This window comes from Podarcis bocagei (assembly GCF_964188305.1).
Source record: "Podarcis bocagei genome assembly, chromosome: 14".
Lineage (NCBI taxonomy): Eukaryota > Metazoa > Chordata > Lepidosauria > Squamata > Lacertidae > Podarcis > Podarcis bocagei.
This window is the reverse complement of record NC_138139.1, coordinates 783,507-806,194: the sequence shown is the minus strand read 5'-3', so window position 1 is coordinate 806,194 and position 22,688 is coordinate 783,507. Positions and strand designations below refer to the sequence as shown.

Below are 22,688 nucleotides of genomic sequence, written 5' to 3'. Positions count from 1 at the left end.
GTGTATCTCTGAATTCCTGTTGCTGAGAAGGCTGCTGCCCACAAGGAAAGGGCTATGCTCCCCTCACTGGAGGAATCCTCTTTGGTGGGTGACCTGGAGCTCCCACAGCAAAGCATCTTAGAGCAGCAGCCTGTGTTGAAGAACCAGGGGGCATGCCTGAGGGACCCAGCTCTCCCACTGGAGAGCCTTCTGATAACCTGTGGCTGAGCCATGGGCTATGTGGCTGGAGGGCCACAGGTTCCCCATCCAGATGGGCTTGGACTCCCACTCCCACCAGCCCAGCCAGCATTATAATGGTTATTATTGTTGTTGTTGCTATTATTATTAATAATAATTTAATTTATACACTGCTATAAAATAAATAGATGGTGAAGATGGGTGTTAGACACAGAACATACACATGGAGTTGGGGACCCACATTTCTTTCTTCAACAAGCCTTTAAACGGTGTTCAGCTCTCCAAAGTTTCCCAGAGAAGCAGTCAGCTGGCAGTGGAGAGGAAAATCCCAAGAGCCATTTCTGAAATCTTTCCAGACCAGAAGCCCTGTGTGGTTACAAGGGGGAACCCTTTGTGTGTGTAAACCAGAGAAAAGTGGGGGTTGGAGTGTCCAAGAAAGAGCATAGCTGGCAGGAATCCTGAAGAGGAGCACCCTATGCTCCAGCATTTTGTTGCAGCAATTAGTCCAGGGGTCAGCAAACTTTTTCAGCAAGGGGCCAGTCCACTGTCCCTCAGATCTTATGGGGGGCTGGACTATATTTTGGAGGGGGGGGGGGAAATGAACGAATTCCTATGCCCCACAAATAACCCAGAGATGTATTTTCAATAAAAGGACACATTCTACTCACGTAAAAACATGCTGATTCCCGGACCATCTGCAGGCCGGACTGAGAAGGCAATTGGGCTGGATCCGGCCCGTGGGCCTTAGTTTGCCTACCCATGAGTTAGTCCTTCAAACATAAAAGTCATCCACCTGAGACTAATGTTCTAAGGGGCTCTTTAGCACACTGTGGGTCAAATCAAGCAGTGTTCCTTTTCTTCATCAAAGCCTTCTACAAACTGAAACCTGGAGAGATGTGCTATTTGCTAAAGTTTCCCTGTACAGAAGGCAGGCAGATTCTGCCCCTGCCAGCTTCTCCTGCCCACAGTATAGGCACCAGGAGAACGCCCCCCACACCAAAAGAAGGTAGGTGGTTTCTGTTTACATCTGCCTTTGTAACAGGGAGAATAAAAGCAGGGATGAAGTCAGCTAATACCCAAATAGTAAGGAAGGAGGCACACACAATTTAATCTTCCGGAAGGTTTGCCTTATGCCCGGAAGGTGGTATTTCACCATTGGGAGATGTTACTGTGTCCAAGATTGGCAAGTCCAGGATAAGCAATTCTTTACTGAACTGATCTGCATCATGTACCCTGGGGTGGGGAACCTCAGGCAGGGGGCCAAATCCTTCCCAGACCTGTAGCCAGAGGAGCTGCTTTATAGATGCTCAATTTCTTCTTTGCAATGAGAAGAGAACAAAATTGTATACCTTGCAACTAGGCTGCTGCATTGCTGGCTGGCAGCTGCTTAGCAACTGGAAATACTACTACTACTAGTAATAAACATTTAGACCTCCTGCCTGGCCCCCGGGAGTCCTGGCTGCAATGTGTCCTTGAACTCTGATCCCGCCTCTTGCTTGTCTGGATGGATAATAATAATAATAATAATAATAATAATAATAATAATAGATTATTTATACCCCGCCCATCTGGCTGGGCTTCCCCAGCCACTCTGGGCGGCTTCCGTTTAGGGCTTTAAAGGTCAGCACCAACACTTTGAATTGTGCTCGGAAACGTACTGGGAGCCAATGTAGGTCTTTCAAGACCAGTGTTATGTGGTCTTGGCGGCCGCCCCCAGTCACCTGTCTAGCTGCCACATTCTGGATTAGTTGTAGTTTCCGGGTCACTTTCAAAGGTAGCCCCACATAGAGCGCATTGCAGTAGTCCAAGCGGGAGATAACCAGAGCATGCACCCCTCTGGCGAGACAGTCTGCGGCCAGATGGAGCAGGTAAACAGCTGCCCTGGACACAAATTTGACCTGCGCCTCCATGGACAGCTGTGAGTCCAAAACAACTCCGAGGCTGTGCACCTGGTCCTTCAGGGGCACAGTTAACCCATTCAGGACCAGGGAATCCTCCACACCTGCCCACCTCCTGTCCCCCCAAAACAGTACTTCTGTCTTGTCAGGATTTAACCTCAATCTGTTAGCTGCCATCCATTCTCCAACTGCCTCCAGACACTCACACAGGACCTTCACCGCCGTCACTGGTTCTTATTTGAAAGAGAAGTAGAGCTGGGTATCATCCGCATATTGATGAACACCCAATACAACCCCCCTGATGATCTCTCCCAGCGGCCGCATGTAGATGTTGAAAAGCATGGGGGGAGAGGACAGAATCCTGAGGCACCCCACAAGTGAGAGCCCAGGGGTCTGAACACTCATCCCCCACCACCACTTTCTGGACACAGCCCAGGAGGCAGGCACGGAACCACTGTATAACAGTGCCCCCAGCTCCCAGCCCCTCTAGACGATCCAGAAGGATGTTATGGTCGATGGTATCAAATGCCGCTGAGAGATCCAGTAGAACTAGGAAATAGCTCTCACTTTTGTCCCTAGCCTGCCTCTGGAGATCATCGACCAGTGCGACCAAGGCAGTTTCAGTCCCATGATGAGGCCTGAATCCCGATTGGAAGGGATCCAAATGGTCCGCTTCTTCCAGGCGTGCCTGGAGTTGTTCAGCACCCACTGGCTCAATCACCTTGCCCAAGAATGGAAGATTTGAGACTGGGCGATAGTTGACTATATTGGCCGCATCTAAAGATGGTTTTTTAAGAAGGGGTTTAATAACCACCTCTTTCAGCAGATCTGGGAAGGCTCCCTCACAGAGAGAAGCATTCACCACCCCGCAGAGCCCATCGCCCAGCCCTTCCCGGCTAGCTTTTATAAGCCAGGATGGGCAAGGATCAAGGAGACAGGTGGTTGGTTTGACTCGTCCAAGCAGCCTGTCCACATCCTCGGGGGTAACAGATTGGAATTGATCCCACACAATTTGACTAGACAGGACTCTAGCACTCTCCCACCCTGGCCCTGCTCCCACAGTGGAGTCTACTTCTTCCCGAATCCGAGCGACTTTATCTGCAAAAAACTTTGCAAAATCATTGCAGGAAATCTTGTGGCCCGTACTGGGCCCCGATGTAGCAGGTTGTTCCGCTAGATTGCGAACCACCTGAAAGAGTCTCCTGCTGCTGTTTTCTGCAGATGCAATAGAGGCGGTGAAGAAAGTCTTCTTCGCCGTCGCTACCGCCACTTGGTAGGCTCGACATTGAGCTCTAACCTGTGTCCGGTCAGCTTCAGAATGAGTTATCTGCCACCAGCACTCTTGCCATCACAGCGATTGTTTCATTGCCCTCAAATCTGTGGAAAACCACAGGGCTGTCTGGGCTCCATGCAATCAGAGAGGGCGCTTTGGAGCCAGACAGTCAATAGCCCCGGTTAACTCCGCATTCCAGCGGGCCACCAGGGAATCAGCTGAAAGGCCATCAACATGGGATAAAGCATCCCCTACCACTCTCTGGAAACCATTTGGATCCATTAAGTGGCGGGGGCGGACCATCCGAATCGGTCCCACCTCCCTGCAGAGGGGATGGGTCGCGGATGACAAAGAAGGGTGGATGATCCTGTGTAGAAGCTAGCACATGGTGCAAAAGCGAAGTCTATAGCTTTGTTCTCTGCACACTGTTGCCTCTGGCCCTGCCCACCAGCAGCATGTGGCCCTCAGAAAGCTGCCCAGAAGGGAATGTGGCCCTTGACCTGAGAAAGTTTCCCCTCCGATATATTGCCACAGCAAACTCTATTCTCCATGTGCCTGCCAGCCCTTGCGCATCCAAAACCAACAGCACCCAAGCACAAGGAGAAGGCATCAGCGAGTTTGCGGGTGAACCCAAAGGTATGCAGAAGCACCCACACAAAAAATAATAATTAAAAAATATTTAGGAAAGAACACCCTGCACCGCAAAAAAAAAAAAAAAAGCAGATTGAAGGCTGAGCATGCTGGCTGGTGGCAGGGGAGTGGGGAACAGGACAGAACACCAGGGATGGGGAGGGTAAATGGAATGGAGTATCCTGTAAGGGGGCCCTGAACAGGAAGACTTCACAGCAGATTGTTTCCTTGCAGGTCTCACTTGTCTAGAACATCCACACTTCTGGGCAAAAAGGACTTACTGGATTAAGACGGCTTTTCTTTCCCAGGCCATCCTCTTCCTGCATTTTTGAATGCAGCCAATAGAACCTGAAGTCTGTCTGGGGGGGAAAAAAGAGAGGAGGAGGAGGAGTTTGGACTTGATATCCCACCTTTCACTCCCCTTAAGGAGTCTCAAAGCAGCTAACAATCTCCTTTCCCTTCCTCCCCCACAACAAACACTCTGTGAGGTGAGAGACTTCAGAGAAGTGTGACTGGCCCAAGGTCAGCCAGCAGCTGCATGTGGAGGAGCGGGGAAGCAAAGCCGGTTCACCAGATTACGAGTCCACCGCTCTTAACCACCACACCATGCTGGCCAGGAGGGTCATGTTAGGGGACTAAATGATAAGCAGCAGCCTCTAGAGCTCTGCCCTGAATATGGGAAATCCATCTGAATTTCTATGAGCTCCGCATGGAACAGCCCCAAAAGGAGGCAACACAGAAGCTTTGTAGAAGCAGAGCAACTGCTTCTGCTCTGGATTGTGAAGCAAACTATCATGACTTCAACAGAATCCCTTATCTTGCTAAGCTCTTATGTTGGTTATAGATTAAAAGAAAGTATATGGAGAGGTGGCCAAGACAAACAGGGATCCACTATTTAGGGCTAGTCTTGGTCGCCATGCCAAAAACCGCAGTCAGCTGAACATCGGAAGCTGCAGCCAGCGCAGAATGCTGCAGCATGGTTGCTGACAGGAGCGAGGCCCTGTCAGCGTATTAACACCTCTGCTCAGAGATCTGCACTGGCTGCCAATTTGTTACTGGGCCATGTTCAAGGTGTCACTATTAGTATTTAAGTCCCATAATGGCTGGGGTCTACTTTGCTCCCAGAATTGTTTTACCTCTCATATGCCCCCCATTAAATAACAAAAATTAAAATTTAACTATGGGGCAACATCTCCAAAAACACCATTACAGGTGAGTTTTAGCAGAATCCAGGAAGTGTCTCAGAAAGGGAACAGAGAGGAGGAAACAGCTGCCAGGGATGCAAGCCAGTGGCAGGACCAGAGGCAAAAAGGTACCTGGCAGTCGTACACAGGGTGTCCCCGCCAACACATCACATCGAGGATGTAGTACATCTGCTGGGCCTCGCTGTAGATGCAGTCCAGGATTGTGTATTCTTCACACAACAAGAGGCAAGAGATTAATCTTGGCCAGTGGTTCCCAAACTTCTTTGGGCCACTGTCCCTTGCTTCCATACACTTATCCCCAGTGCTCCCTACCCTATAACAGGCATTATTTAGAATTGTTGTTTGCACAACCACTAAAGAAGAGCATTACACAATAATTCAAAATTTTGTTGTTGTTTAGTCGTGTCCGACTCTTCGTGACCCCATGGACCAGAGCACGCCAGGCACTTCTGTGGTGAAGTTGCGGTGGCGAAGGGGCTTGAATAACTCAGAGAAGCCATGAACTATGCCGAGCAGGGCACCCAAGATGAACAGGTCATAGTGGAGAGTTTTGACCAAACGTGATCCACCTGGCGGAGGAACCGGCAAGCCACTCCAGTATCCCTGCCAAGAAAACTCCATGGACAAAGACAACAGGCAAAATTCAAAATAGGAATGAATAATTGCACATTTAAAATCCAGTTAAAACTATTTGCTTTAGTTAATTCAGCCAAACTAAGGAAAGTCATCCTGAAGTTGCAAGAAAACAATGTTATAACAATGAACAATACAAATATGAAGAAACTTTGATCAAATTTACTCTAAGCTGTATAAAGCTCAAACAATCTTGGGGGGGGGGCAGGGTCGGATAGATGATTACTTGCAAAAACAACATCCAGCAAAAATCTCAGACACTCCCAAAAATAGATAAATAAAAATCAATGGCCCTTTAACAATTCAGGTGTTATGCGATGCTATTAAAAAATCCAAGAAAGAAAAGGTACAGCGGCCAGCTGCTAACTATCAATTTTTTGAAGAACTTTTACAACCCTTACAACAAGGACAATGAATAATATACTCATAAACCAGATAGCTAAAAAGATTTTTGGGATACAGAAAAAGCTTTTGACATTGTGAACTGGGAATTTCTGTTTAGAGCTTTGCAGGAAATGAACTTTGGGTGAAATTGATTTACTAAGCAGAAGACAGCTCACATAATTGTTAAAGGAGAATTAACAAAACCTTGTGAGATACAGAAGGGAACAAGGCAAGGGTGCCAACTGTCACCATTGCTTTTCATTTTGGTTTTGGAAGTCTTGCTTAGAGATATTAGACAAGATGAGAGAATTAAGGGGATAAAGATTAAAAAGGGAAACTACATTAGGAGTTTTGCAGATGATCTGATGATAGTTCTGGAAAACCCATTACAGGGAGTGGAAACTCTTATGAATAAATGATGGAGGACTGCTGTAGCCACCCCAACGACGTTCTCAAGATGGAGGGGGAGGGAACAGCTGCAGTCGCCTGCGGTTCCTGCACAATGTTTGCCATCTTGCCAAAGGTTGCAGGCAGCTTTACCTGCAGCAATTGCATGTTGATTGCCCTCTTAAAAGACAAAGTCCAGCAACTGGAGGAACGTGTAGCTACACTCCAAAGAATTAGAGATCTGGAGCTCTTCTTGGAAGCAACAGAGCACACCATCTCCACCAAGGAGGAGACAGGGGACTCCCCTGAGAAGGAGGCTAGTTCATTAACACAGGAGCCAGATATATGGAGAAACGTGACTCAAAGAAGTAGGAGGCCCAGGGTTCGTTCTGATTGTTTAGAAATACACAATCGCTTTGAGGTCCTCTCCCCTAGCATGGAAGATGAAGAGCAGACTCCATTTGAGGATCTCTCCCTCATTTCAGTCGATCAGGTATATGAAGACGAGCAGCAAAGTCAGTCCTCAGGGAATGTGCAGGTGACCTTGGAACGGACAGCTCATGGAAGAACCCCGACCAAACCTAAGAGGAGGCGTGTAGTGGTGATAGGGGATTCCCTACTGAGGGGAACAGAAGCAGTGATCTGTGGGCCTGACAAGATGTCTCGGGAAGTGTGCTGTCTCCCCGGGGCTAAGATCCAAGATGTAACTGAACGACTGCAAGGAATCATAAAACCCACTGACAAATACCCCTTCCTCTTGGTTCATGTGGGAACCAATGACACTGCAAGCAATAGCCTCCAGAAGATCAAAAGAGACTACGAGGCTCTGGGCAGGAAATTGAAGCAATTAAATGCACAAATTGTCATCTCATCTGTCCTCCCAGTTGAACGACGTGGCCCAGAGAGAGAGGGAAAAATAGTGGAAGTGAACAGCTGGCTTCGCAAATGGTGTAAACAGGAACGGTTTGGATTCTTAGATCACGGACTGCAGTTTCTTGAAGATGGACTTCTGGCAAGCGATGGGCTGCACCTCACAACGGTTGGGAGAAATGTTTTTGCCAAAAATCTCAGAAACCTCATCAGGAGGGCTTTAAACTGACTAATGTGGGGGAGGGAGACAGTGCTCCTGAAGGTAGGAGTCTATCAATTGATGAAGATGATCATCCAAATGTCATAGACCAAATGGAGCAAACAGCACGCAGACCTAGTGGTGGGAGGAAAAAAAACCTTAAATAAGAGACATGGGGGAATGATTAATGGACTTCAATGTCTGTACACTAATGCGCAAAGAATGGGAAATAAACAAGATGAGCTTGAGCTCTTGGTACAGCAAACTAAATATGACATAATAGGCATCACTGAAACCTGGTGGGATAAGTCCCACGATTGGAATGTAATAATGGGGGGATACAATCTATTTCGGAGAAACAGACCAGACAAGAAAGGAGGAGGAGTGGCGTTATATGTCAGGGATGTGTATACCTGTGAAGAGATCCAAGATTTAGAACCTCAAAGCCAAAGTGAGAGCATTTGGGTCAAAATTAAGGGAGAGAAGAATAACAGAGACCTCATTGTGGGAGTTTACTATAGATCCCCTAGCCAAACGGAGGACATAGATGATGCCTTCCTGGAACAGATGGCCAAGCATGCAAAAGGAAGGGAGATAGTAGTAATGGGGGACTTCAATTACCCAGATATTTGTTGGATGTCAAACTCAGCCAAGAGCATAAGGTCAAACAGATTCCTCACTGGCCTTGCAGACAACTTCATTGTCCAGAAAGTGGGAGAAGCAACAAGAGGAACAGCCATTTTAGATCTGGTCCTAACCAATGTTGATGACCTGGTTAGTGGGGTAGAAGTGGAAGGATCATTAGGCGCGAGTGATCATGCTCTTCTGAAGTTTACTATACAGCGGAAAGGAGCAGCCAAGCATACTAGGACTCAATTTCTTGACTTTAAGAAAGCCGACTTCATAAAACTTAGGGAAGTGCTGGGTGAGATCCCATGGACAGTAATACTAAAAGGAAAGGGAGTTCATGATGGCTGGGAGTTTGTTAAGAGGGAGATAGTAAAAGCACAACGTCAGGCAATACCAATGAGACGGAAACATGGAAGGGGCCTAAAGAAGCAAGGGTGGCTATCTAAAGAACTTTTAACTGAGTTAAGATTAAAAAAGGATGTGTACAAAAAATGGAAAAGGGGGGAAACCACCAAAGAGGAATTCAAACAAATAGCCAGCACGTGTAGACACAAAGTCAGAAAAGCTAAAGCACAGAATGAACTCAGGCTTGCTAGAGAGGTTAAAAGCAACAAAAAAGGCTTTTATGGGTATGTTCGTAGCAAAAGGAAGAACAAAGAAACAGTGGGGTCACTCAGAGGAGAAGATGGTGAAATGCAAACAGGAGATACAGAAAGGGCTGAACTCCTCAATGCCTTGTTTGCCTCAGTCTTCTCCGATAAAGAAAACAATGCCCGACCTGAAGAATTTGGAGCAAATGATTCAGCAAAGGAAACACAGCCCAGAATAACTAAGGAGATAGTACAAGAATACTTGGCTAGTTTAGATGTATTCAAGTCTCCAGGGCCAGATGAACTGCATCCAAGAGTATTAAAAGAACTGGCAGATGTGATCTCAGAACCACTGGCAGTCATCTTTGAGAATTCCTGGAGAACAGGCAAAGTCCCGGCAGACTGGAGGAGGGCAAATGTTGTCCCTATTTTCAAAAAGGGGAAAAGAGAGGACCCAAATAATTACCACCCAGTCAGTCTGACATCAATACCAGGGAAGATTCTGGAGCAGATCATTAAGCAAACAGTCTGTGAGCACCTAGAAAGGAATGCTGTGATCACCAATAGTCAGCATGGATTTCTGAAAAATAAGTCATGTCAGACTAACCTGATCTCGTTTTTTGACAGAATTACAAGCCTGGTAGATGAAGGGAACTCAGTGGATATAGCCTACCTTGATTTCAGTAAGGCATTTGACAAGGTGCCCCATGATATTCTTGTAAAGAAGCTGGTAAAATGCGGTCTTGACTATGCTACCACTCAGTGGATTTGTAACTGGCTGACTGACCGAACCCAAAGGGTGCTCATCAATGGTTCCTCTTCATCCTGGAGAAGAGTGACTAGTGGGGTGCCACAGGGTTCTGTCTTGGGCCCGGTCTTATTCAACATCTTTATCAACGACTTGGATGATGGACTCAAGGGCATCCTGATCAAATCTGCAGATGACACCAAACTGGGAGGGGTGGCTAACACCCCAGAGGACAGGATCACACTTCAAAACGACCTTGACAGATTAGAGAACTGGGCCAAAACAAACAAGATGAATTTTAACAGGGAGAAATGTAAAGTATTGCACTTGGGCAAAAAAAATGAGAGGCACAAATACAAGATGGGGGACACCTGGCTTGAGAGAAGTACATGTGAAAAGGATCTAGGAGTCTTGGTTGACCACAAACTTGACATGAGCCAACAGTGTGACGCGGCAGCTAAAAAAGCCAATGCAATTCTGGGCCTCATCAATAGGAGTATAGCATCTAGATCAAGGGAAGTAATAGTGCCACTGTATTCTGCTCTGGTCAGACCTCACCTGGAGTACTGTGTCCAGTTCTGGGCACCACAATTCAAGAAGGACACTGACAAACTGGAATGTGTCCAGAGGAGGACAACCAAAATGGTCAAAGGCCTGGAAACGATGCTGTATGAGGAACGGCTAAGGGAGCTGGGCATGTTTAGCCTAGAGAAGAGGAGGTTAAGGGGTGATATGATAGCCATGTTCAAATATATAAAAGGATGTCACATAGAGGAGGGAGAAAGGTTGTTTTCTGCTGCTCCAGAGAAGCGGACACGGAGCAATGGAGCCAAACTACAAGAAAGAAGATTCCACCTAAACATTAGGAAGAACTTCCTGACAGTAAGAGCTGTTCGACAGTGGAATTTGCTGCCAAGGAGTGTGGTGGAGTCTCCTACTTTGGAGGTCTTTAAGCAGAGGCTTGACAACCATATGTCAGGAGTGCTCTGATGCTGTTTCCTGCTTGGCAGGGGGTTGGACTCGATGGCCCTTGTGGTCTCTTCCAACTCTATGATTCTATGATTCTATGATTCTATGAAATTAAAGGAATTTGGCATGCTAGCAAGTTTTAAGGTTAATCATTAGAAAACGAAAATTTTAATAAAGAATATGACTACAGAAGAACAAGACTTTGACAGAGAAAACTGAATTTCAAATTGACAAAAAAGTAAAGTACTTAGGTATTAACCATGAGAAATTTGAATTGTATGTTGTTTCAAAATAATTATGTTAAGACGTGGGTGGAAATTTAAAAAGATATGTTAAGATGGAATAAATTATAAGTGTCCTTGTTGGGTAGAATTTCTGTGATAAAGATTAATATATTGCCCAGAGTGATGTTCTTGTTCCAAACAATTCAAGCAATGGCAAAAAGAAAAGAAATGAATGGTACACGAAAGTTGGCTTTGAGTAAGGACCTGGAGTGTCTCTTTCAAGCAGATCTTTGCCCACTGGGAGATTGCAGAAAGGGAGGGGAATCAAGAGGTTACCTTTCCCTGTTGCTGAAGTACGGCGACTCCCACCTGGCAAAAGAGAAGGGAATCGGTTGACACAGAAACCGCTTTTGGTGTAAGCTGCAGTGGAGCCCTGGAAGGAGAGAAGAGAGGGAGGAGGAGGAAGGGATCAAGAACAAACAAGAGTGATCCCCCCCCACTGTAAAAGGACTTCCTAAATTGTATACTCCAAGGAGAGCGGGGGGGGGGGGAGGCCCCCAAACCCCACATATATTTTATTATGTTTATATCCTTCCTTTTCTTCCATTGTGAAGCCCAAGGCAGTATTGCATGTGGTAGTAGTAGTAATAATAATAGTAACAACAACAAGAATAATTGTACCCCACCCATCTGACTGGGTTGCTGCAGGCACTATGGGTTGCTTCTAACATATATAAAAACATAACAAAACATTACACATCAAAAGGCTTCCCTATACAGGGCTGCCTTCACATATCTTCTATAAGCCAGATAGTTGTTTATCTCCTTGACATCTGGTGGGAGGGCATTCCACAGGGCAGGCATGACTCCCAAGAAGGCCCTCTGCCTGGTTCCCTGTAGCTTCGCTTCTCGCGCGGTGAGGGAACTGCCAGAAGGCCCTCGGCGCTGGATCTCAGTGTCCAAGCTGAACGATGGGGGTGGAGACGCTCCTTCAGGTTTTCAGACAACCGCCTGTTCAGACCCAGAACTGCTTAGCTTTAGCCTCATGTGCCTTTAGACCAGCTAGCTTCAACCTTTTCACACTCAGGACCCACTTTCAACCCAAATGTGCATTTGGGGACCCATTTCTTAATCTTTTTACCATATATTTGCATGGTGGTAGAACTCCTATTGCGACCCACTTTGGATCAGGCTGTAACCCACTAGTGGGTCCTTCCCCACCAGTTGAAGACCATTACTTGAGACTGTACCTTGGAACTGTATTACTGTTGAAACTCATTGCAGTGATGGCTGCTCTCATTTCTTTTTTTAAAAAAGAAACATATTAAGAGAAAATTATGGGTTTTTTTAACAGCAGGAGTGGGGGACCTCTAGCCCATGGGCCAACTTTGGCCTGCCAGGCCATTCCTGGCAAGCCATGCCAACAGATGCCAAGTGGATGCTGGAGGAAGGATGGAGACATTGGCTCCTCCCTCCGCCAGCTTGCTGACTCACCTATATGGAATTTTTTGTCACCTACAGTGATCATGCAAGTTGTTAAAAACAAGGCTGGGATCACAAAAATGTTAAAGGCCACAAACACAATGCACAATTAAACAAACCTATCAACAAAACAGTAGATAAGAAGCAGCAGGGAAAACAAGTTCTTAGAAATCATCAAAATACTTTTTAAAATGGAGTGTGTTTTTTAAAAATTAAAAAAAAATGCTCTGTTAAGCCCTGTTAAAATGCAGCTTGTTCAGATGGGGCGAGATGGAACAGATCCATTTCGTAGTCTTGGAGGAGTTTCACATGCAATAAGCCTTTGGACACGGACGCGAGAGTTGCCAGATTTCAAAGGTTCCTCAACCCCAGCTTGCCAAGCTATTAGAATGCGGCAGGAAGACAATTTACAAAGCAGCAAGATAAAAACTCTTCCTTGGTTTGGCTTGTGGTAGAAGCCACGGTCTCTTACCTGAGATGCCACAATAAGAGCCCTCTTCCCCACAGGGCACACCACCAGCAGCCACTCCTGCACCAAATCTGGGGGCACGTCAATCAGCCATTCAGACAGCATCAGCTACAAAGGCAGTAAAGAAAATTGTTCACTTGTAGCACTGGGGAAAATGGCAAATGTCACAGCCTTCTCTGGCCTGGTGCCTGCCAGACACTGTAGGATACCACTCCCATCAGCCCCAAGCAGCATGGCCAATGGTCAGGGATGATGGGAGATGCAGCTGGAAAAAAGTGGAGGCACCAGGCTGGGAAAGCGTGGCGCAGAAGGAGAAATGCAACCAGAAACCTTACTGGTTAAAGCCAGGCCTGAACAGCTGTCAAGGCTATGAGATGGCCATCACCCAGCGGCAGAGCACTTGCTTAGCATGCAGGAGGCCTCGGGTTCATTCTCCCCTGGAAAGGACTTCCGCCCAAGAGCCTGGCAACCCAGTCAGTACTGAGCCAGCACTGGATTGATGATCTGAGGATACCTTCTCTGTTCCTCTTTATTTTTATTAATCCTGGCCAAAGAGCCACTAGATGCAGCAAACTCCAGAGCTGCCACAATGAAGCAAACCGCAGAGCTCTAGGCACCTCTTGGGGTTTGAGATGGAGGAAGCTGCTGTGGTCAAGAGTGTTGAAGTTTCAAATTCCAAGAATGAGGGGTGCTAAAAAGTTGCAATGTGGCTCAGGAATTCTAAAGATACTTTGGTAAAACTGATTGATAAGATTGATTGATTGATTGATTGATTGATTGATGGATAAGAGTGACTGCTTGGTAAGTAAAATATGTGTAAAATTGCATAGAAAACAAAAAAATGATTGCCAAGTGCTTGAAGTTTTATTATTCATTATTATTGTTGTTATTATTAATCACTTTTCAGAAGGTAAACGTCTTTCATTTTCTGAAAGCTGTTTATATGCTTCTTAATCAAAAGTAGACTTACTAAGCTAAATGTTTTCCAATCACAAAAATAATTGCAAGTGTGAACTCACACCCAAAAACATATTTTTAAGATCCCTCACTGAAGAAATGTACAAAAATTAAGTTTCTCCCCCTAAAATGACAATTCCAGCCCACTGCTGTAGCTCTAAGCCCTCCAGATGTTATTGGCCTACAACTCCCATGATCCCTAGGTAGCAGAACCAGTGGTCTGGGATGATGGGAATTGTAGTCTCTGGTGGGCTGAGTTTGAGGAAGGCTGCTCTAAGCCACTTCCTTGGCTGGCTGGCAAGAAGGGAGAAAGAGAAAGCTTATCGCTCAGCAAAGGCTGATAAGAAAGGCCTCCTTTTGCAGAGAAAGCCATAACAAGCGGGCACCTGCTTATGGACAGCATTGAAACAGAACGTGCTTCCCAAACCAGTGGGAACTTAAAGAACCCTGGCTGCATTTGTCCCTAGAAAACTAAGCAAACAAAGTAAGTCAAAGGCCCTCAACAGCCCTCACAGTAAAGCCAACCAAGGCTTCCCTTTCGCCTTCACCCCAAGGGCTCACTGAGTAAGCCCTGCACTGGCAACTAGGAAGGACTCTTCAAATTTAAAATGCTTTGTTGCTTCAAAGTTGCCATGAAACTTCAGCATTCCAGGAACTCTTATGTCGCAGGACTAGAGGGATTTGAGGATGGAACCATCCGTAGGGGGAGACTAGCTTTGTCCTCGTGGTTTGTGGGCTTTTGCTATCATTTTCATATGACTTTTTAAAAATTCCTTTCCTATTTATTACATTGAGTATTATATCACTCCCTTTTTGTGGTTCTTGCTAAATTACCGTATTTTTCGCTCCATAGGACGCACTTTTTCCCTCCTAAAAAGTAAGGGGGAAAGTCTGTGTGTCTTATGGAGCGAATGTGTGTTCCCTGGAGCCAAATCGCTGTTGTCCTGTGCTCCTGGGCTGCTCTTTGGGGGTGGGGGGAGGAGCCACGGTGCTCTGCCGGCAGCCTCTGCTTTCCCCGAAGTCCCGACAAGGTTTGCAAGCAGCCGGAAGGCTGTGCGCTCCCGGGCTGCTCTTTGGGGGTGGGGGGAGGAGCTACACTGCTCTGCCTACAGCCTTTGCTTTCCTCTGAAGTCCCGACAAGGTTTGCAAGGTTTGCAAGCAGAGGGAAGATTGTGTGCTGCTGGGGTGCTTTTTGGGGGTGGGGGTGGGGAGCTACACTGCTCTGCCTACAGACTTTGCTTTCCCCTGAAGTCCGGACAAGGTTTGCAAGGTTTGCAAGCAGAGGGAAGGCTGTGTGCTCCTGGGGTGGAGGGTGGGGGTGGGGAGCAACAAATTGCTGTCTCTCAGTGCCTCCTAATTCAACTGCAAAGGATTGCCTAACTGGATTCTGAGCTCCATTTGAAGTTTAAAAATAGTAAGTTTGGGGATTTCTTCAAGTAGCAGTTTTGGGGAAATAGTCATAAATACATGCAAAGCATCTCCACAAACCAGTAATAGTAATTTCAGCTAAAACTGAGCAGGTATCTGGCTCAGGAACAGTTTAAACTGCACAGCTATAACCAGACATCCTGTGTGTGTGGACCATGTTCCTAGTAGCTAATCTTTACTGCTGAAAAGAGGCTCTGATATTCCACTCCAACTCTATAATTTATTATACAAATTCTTACAAGTACAGTCCACCTATACTAAACCAAAAACATTGTGTTCTCTTGGTATTGAATGGAAGCTATTTATCTGCCCTTTTTTCCTCCTCTGTTCTTTGCTCAGTCACTCCATTTTGAATCTTCCTTTCAAAACAACCATGCCTGTTTTGAGAAAACTTCAGAGATTTAGGAACTGGAGCACAATCATTTGATCTTTAGCTTCACAGTATTTTAATATTCTTTTGGAAGCCGCCCAGAGTGGCTGGGGAGGCCCAGCCAGATGGGCGGGGTATAAATAAATTATTATTATTATTATTATTATTATTATTATTATTATTATTATTATTATTATTATTATCATCATCATCATCATCATCATCATCATCATCATCTTTTTGCTGTTCCTCCATACTCCAAGCACTTCTCATTTGCACAGCCCTGGTTTCTCTCCCTGACTATTAATATTCTTGATTAATAACAGTAAAATGCTCAAATTTTAGTTTTTGTGACTGCTGCCAATACTGACTTCCCAGTGATAATGAAAACAGCTACATTATAATGGAATGTGTCCTTTTTCCATTCTCATCATTATATACCATGGCTCGCTTTAAAGCAGCAAAGTGGACAGGAGCCACACACTTTGCTGTTTTAAATAGTTTAGTACAAAATTTGAGTCAGATTTTTTTTTCTTGTTTTCCTGCTCTAAAAACTTGGTGCGTCTTTTGGTCAGGAGCGTCCTATGGAGCGAAAAATACGGTACTTCAGAACTCACAGTAATGATTAGGATAATTTAAAATGCAGGGTTTGATTTTCATTTTAGTTTAAAAAAAGCAAACAACACTGCATTTTTGTAAGTCATCTGGAGACTATTTTTTATTAGGAGACTCATAAATGAAATAAAATCAATAAATGAGAAATAGTCACATTAATATCACATAAGGGTCATTCCCTCAAGTAGTTTATTCTTTATGTTTATTTTCCCACTTTTCCTAGGTTGACCATTATACATGAGTAAACTCTTTAATTAAGCATAGAACTGTAGAGTTGAAAGGGTCCTCAGGGTCATCTAGTCCAACCCTTGCAATGCAGAAATCTCAACTGGATCTCAGTTTCAGTTACAACTTTCAAGCTGTATAAGCACAATACATTTAAAGACCATCCCCCTTAACTCCAAAAAGAACAATGGGAAATGCAGTTTGCTAAAGGTCCTAGGAGTTCTGTGAGAGGCAAACTACAGTTCCCAGGGTTTTAAATGTATGGTGTGTACATAGCCTGAATCTGTGGCCCTCTGCAGTTCCACTTTCTCTTTCTATAATGCTCCCAGATGACCATAATTCCATTGCTTGTACTCAAAGCCACAAAGGAGAAAAATCAAATAAGGTTGTAGTCAACCAAGTTCTACTCAGAGGAGATCCACTGACATGAATGTACTCAAGTTAGTCATGTCCATTAATTTCAATGGATTCCCTTCAAGTATTCTTAGGATTCGATATAACCCAAAATCTATTAACATTGTACCAACTATACAAAAAACAACAACAACCCACTCTCTTAATGGTGGTTATTATTTCTTAGATTTATAATCAGTCAGACAAACTTATTTGCTAAAAAAAGCTTGATCACTACAAAATACCAGATTGAGAAAGTTATAGTCTAGCACATGTGGCCCCCAATATACTAGAATTTTTTGTCTGATTTTCAGGGCATCTAGAGCAAACAGAGCACAATTTATCCCTAACAATCAATACTTGGCAATTTTCTTTCCAGCAATTCAAAAAGAAAACTGTCCAAAAATCCTATTTAAAACCCTACGGTAGTTATATACAAGGAGCAATATAACAGTATATTAACAGTATATTCCACCTCTGCTTGGTCACAAACACATTAAATGGTGTTGGATTTATAGTCATTCATCAATAAACATTTCCTGGAGAGCTTACAACACAATATAGAATAGCATTAAAAACCAATGGCAAATGGTATGAAAATATTTCCTTCCCTAAAGAAAGGAAAAATTGTTCACAACCTGGATTTAAAATATAGTGTGAAAGTCTATGCTGACTATATGAATGCACCTAACATATTAATTAGGACTGTATCAGCAAATAATAGAGGAACTGAAACCATGCATTGTCCAAGGGAGGTACAAATCTAGTTCATTCCAACACCAAACTAATTGGTTTGATTGGGATTGTAAAAAGTCTCCTACAGTTGCAAATATGCCAGAAAAGTCAAGACAAATCACTCTCCAAAGATTATCAAGGAATTTATAAATAAGAAACACAGGAAGCAAATTAGGGATAAGAAAAGCGCTTTTCAGAGACACTTTTGGCTTAGCTCCTCTCTCTCTCAATATATATAACTCAGCCTTTTGGGTGGAAATTAATTTATAATTGTTTGAACAGAGATAATTTTTTATTAAGTTCCCAGTTTGTCAGATTAGATTGGGGGAAGTATTTGTACCTCATCTTTTTAATTCTGACCCGCTTCCTCAGGTAGATCAACCATTAGGTTCTGCTCTCAGAACCACAAGTCTACAGCCTCCTGCCTCCACTCTAAAGAGCCAGAAACTTGAATTCACATTTTGCTAACAAATAAGGCTCTGGGGAAAATTATGTCCCAGGAGGGAAATAATCAGAATGATACCTCATATACACAAAAGCAACAAGGGCTGGCTTCTATTTGGAGCCCAGTTTTCCCCTTGCTCAGTTTTCCTCTCTGCTACCAGTCCCCCTCACCTGGTTGGCGTAGCGTTTTGGTAGCTTCGTCCCGACTTCCATCTCCATGTCTGCACTGTCTGCACCTGCCCCCTCCTTCTCCTTCTCCTCCTCCTCCTCGGTGCCTGTCCAATCATCCTCTGCCAGCCTCCTAGCATGGTTGACATAATCCAATCGCTTACTTGTCAGGAGAAAGAAAAAGAAGGAAAGATTTGAAATTTCCCACCAACTTAGATAGTAAGGAAAATTCTTTATATCCTGCCCAGTAACAATAGCTTTCGGGGTGACATACAAACAAAACAGTAATATTTTATTTAATATATATATACAAAAATAAAAAATCCAATAAAACAAGGGTAAAAGACAAAACAAAACAAAATCAGTAAACAATGCAACTACTATATTAGAACAAACCACCATTCCAAAGCAGAGATAGTAAGGAAAATGTCATAGAACAATAAATTAAGGAAGAAATGCAATAGCCCTAAAGCGATCAATTCCATAGTTAAAACCATTATACTAAATCCACCGTGCAGCTTTTGTATGGTAGCATCCTGCCTTCATAAGTCTGCCTGCCAGGCTGACACTTTCTGAACTTTTCATTAACATAGGGTTGCCATATTTCAAAAAGTGAAAATTCAGACAGAAAAGTTGATCAGCTTTTTTTTTCTTTCAAAATCTTGAAATTTTTTTTAATTTATTTTTTTTGCAATCCTAATTAACACTGACTTTGATGTCTTGCTATGGTCTGTTGGTTTCAATCTGAGCTGACCAATTTTATTCCATGCTGTGAATTTAAGATCTTCCCTCCACAATTTTTGCCATTCTGAGAGTTGTATATTATGACCTAGATCTCTTTCCCACTTTACCATGGCTGATTTTACCTCCTCATACTTCACTGACCATTCTAATAAAATGTTATACATTTTGGACAGTGTTTTGTTGTCATTATATATCATCTATATCTATCTATCTGTCTATCTATCTATCTATCTATCCATCCATCCATCCATCCATCCATCCATCCATCCATCCATCCATCTATCTATCATCTTTTAAATTTTATTCAATTTACAACACATATACACACACTTGTCAAACTGAACATAAAAATAATAATACAGAATCAAGAGAGAAACAAACAACAAGACATAAAACAAAACAAAAAAGTAAACATATGAAAACTTATACAAAACAAATAGTCATACACACACACACAATATTTCAGTTCTTCCATTTGATTTAATCCTCAACATGGTTCTTTTATCGTTTTTGGTAAACTATCTCCTTTTTAGTTCATTATTACTCCTTTTTCTTTGTTTTTAATTTAAGTACCATAAATTATTTTGCAGAAATCAATCAAAATAAGTCCAAGTATTAATTTGAGGGCACTGCTCTTAAAAATATTCTCTTTGTTTTACCCATTCTTTTTGGAATTTTTGTTTGGTTTGACCCCTAATTGCCTCTGTCAATCTGGCCAATTTAATATAATAAAATAATCTGTCTTGCCATTATTTTTTTGTCGGGATTATTTCTTTTTTCCAATTTTTGGCAATTAGTGTTCTCGCCACTCCCATGGTGTAAAGGAATATTTTCTTATTTTCTCTGGCAATATCTATGTCTAGTATCCCCAATAAAAAAGCTTCTGTTTTCTTAACAGTTTTGTTTAAACATTTTCTTTTAACTCTTCGTACACTATATCCCAGAAGCCTTTGATTTTATCACATGTCCACCACATATGTATGAATGTCCCCTCTGCTTTGTTACACCTCCAACACAGATTTGATTTTGTTTTATGTATTTTATATATTTTGGTTGGTGTTAAATACCATTTGTAAAACATCTTTATCAAATTTTCTCTTATCGCTTCATAAGTCATCATCAAGTCACTTTTGAATCTTGAAGGTTCTTTACTAAAGCCCTTTTTTATCTTGTTTAAATAAGTCACGTATTTGGTGGTATTGTAACCAATTGTTGACTTTAGTTCTTATTTCTTCAAAATTTTTGAGTCTTAGTTAGTTGCCTTCTTCACAGATAATTTCTTTATACGTAACCCATTCAACCATCTTGTTAATTTTCTTTACTGTCATGGCTCCCATCGGCAACAACCACCAGGGTTTCTTTTGTTCCAGGATACCCTTATTTTTTGTCCAGACTGCATATAGAGATCTTTTTATTACATGAGTCGTAAAATCTCTGCGAACTCTTGCCTTATCGTAGCATAAGTAAGCATGCCAGCCAAACAGTTGTTAAAACCCTCTGTCTAATAAGTTGGGACGTGGGTGGTGCTGTGGGTTAAACCACTAAGCCTCTTGGGCTTGCCAATCAGAAGGTCGGCAGTTCGAATCCCCGCGACAGGGTGAGATCCCATTGCTTGGTCCCAGGTCCTGCCAACCTAGCAGTTCGAAAGCACGTCAAAGTGCAAGTAGATAAATAGGTACCACTCCAGTGGGAAGGTAAAGGGCGTTTCTGTGCGCTGCTCTGGTTCACCAGAAGCGGCTTAGTCATGCTGGCCACATGACCCGGAAGCTGTATGCCAGCTCCCACGGCCAATGAAGTGAGATGAGCGCAGCAACCCAAGTCGTCGTGACTGGACCTAACGGTCAGGGGGCCCTTTACCTTTTTAAGTCTAATAAATGACCTGGTTAGGGACCTGGTTAGTGGGGTAGAAGTGGAAGGATCATTAGGCACGAGTGATCATGCTCTTCTGAAGTTTACTATACAGCGGAAAGGAGCAGCCAAGCATACTAGGACTCAATTTCTTGACTTTAAGAAAGCTGACTTCATAAAACTTAGGGAAGTGCTGGGTGAGATCCCATGGACAGTAATACTAAAAGGAAAGGGAGTTCATGATGGCTGGGAGTTTGTTAAGAGGGAGATAGTAAAAGCACAACTTCAGGCAATACCAATGAGACGGAAACATGGAAGGTGCCTAAAGAAGCCAGGGTGGCTATCTAAAGAACTTTTAACTGAGTTAAGATTAAAAAAGGATGTGTACAAAAAATGGAAAAGGGGGGAAACCACCAAAGAGGAATTCAAACAAATAGCCAGCACATGTAGACACAAAGTCAGAAAAGCTAAAGCACAAAATGAACTCAGGCTTGCTAGAGAGGTTAAAAGCAACAAAAAAGGCTTTTATGGGTATGTCCGTAGCAAAAGGAAGAACAAAGAAACAGTGGGGTCACTCAGAGGAGAAAATGTTGAAATGCAAACAGGGGACACAGAAAGGGCTGAACTCCTCAATGCCTTCTTTGCCTCAGTCTTCTCCGATAAAGAAAACAATGCCTGACCTGAAGAATTTGGAGCAAATGATTCAGCAGAGGAAACACAGCCCAGAATAACTAAGGAGATAGTACAAGAATACTTGGCTAGTTTAGATGTATTCAAGTCTCCAGGGCCAGATGAACTGCATCCAAGAGTATTAAAAGAACTGGCAGATGTGATCTCAGAACCACTGACAGTCATCTTTGAGAATTCCTGGGGAACAGGCGAAGTCCCGGCAGACTGGAGGAGGGCAAATGTTGTCCCTATTTTCAAAAGGGGGGAAAGAGAGGACCCAAATAATTATCGCCCAGTCAGTCTGACATTGATACCAGGGAAGATTCTGGAGCATATCATTAAGCAAACAGTCTGTGAGCACCTAGAAAGGAATGCTGTGATCACCAATAGTCAGCATGGATTTCTGAAAAATAAGTCATGTCAGACTAACCTGATCTCGTTTTTTGACAGAATTACAAGCCTGGTAGATGAAGGGAACGCAGTGGATGTAGCCTACCTTGATTTCAGCAAGGCATTCGACAAGGTGCCCCATGATATTCTTGTAAAGAAGCTGGTAAAATGCGGACTTGCCTATGCTAACACTCAGTGGATTTGTAACTGGCTGACTGACCGAACCCAAAGGGTGCTCATCAATGGTTCCTCTTCATCCTGGAGAAGAGTGACTAGTGGGGTGCCACAGGGTTCTATCTTGGGCCCGGTCTTATTCAACATCTTTATCAACGACTTGGATGATGGACTCAAGGGCATCCTGATCAAATTTGCAGATGACACCAAACTGGGAGGGGTGGCTAACACCCCAGAGGACAGGATCACACTTCAAAACGACCTTGACAGATTAGAGAACTGGGCCAAAACAAACAAGATGAACTTTAACAGGGAGAAATGTAAAGTATTGCACTTGGGCAAAAAAAATGAGAGGCACAAATACAAGATGGGGGACACCTGGCTTGAGAGCAGTACATGTGGAAAGGATCTAGGAGTCTTGGTTGACCACAATCTTGACATGAGCCAACAGTGTGACGCGGCAGCTAAAAAAGCCAATGCAATTCTGGGCTGCATCAATAGGAGTATAGCATCTAGATCAAGGGAAGTAATAGTGCCACTGTATTCTGCTCTGGTCAGACCTCACCTGGAGTACTGTGTCCAGTTCTGGGCACCACAGTTCAAGAAGGACACTGACATACTGGAACGTGTCCAGAGGAGGGCAACCAAAATGGTCAAAGGCCTGGAAACGATGCCTTATGAGGAACGGCTAAGGGAACTGGGCATGTTTAGCCTGGAGAAGAGGAGGTTAAGGGGTGATATGATAGCCATGTTCAAATAT

At 43.8% G+C, this 22,688-nt stretch overlaps 1 protein-coding gene across 1 annotated transcript in view; it reads right to left on the bottom strand.

Annotated features, from left to right (window-relative positions):
• Nucleotides 1-22,688, bottom strand: part of SNUPN (snurportin 1) — a 41,587-nt gene that overhangs the window by 14,719 nt on the left and 4,180 nt on the right. Inside the window, exons 3-7 of the mRNA XM_081170667.1 lie at nt 18,107-18,266; nt 12,772-12,876; nt 11,154-11,250; nt 5,295-5,392; nt 4,260-4,337 (exon numbers count right to left, since the gene is read on the bottom strand). Coding sequence (XP_081026793.1) covers nt 4,260-4,337; nt 5,295-5,392; nt 11,154-11,250; nt 12,772-12,876; nt 18,107-18,266 — 538 coding nt within the window. The remainder of the gene's footprint in view (nt 1-4,259; nt 4,338-5,294; nt 5,393-11,153; nt 11,251-12,771; nt 12,877-18,106; nt 18,267-22,688) is intronic.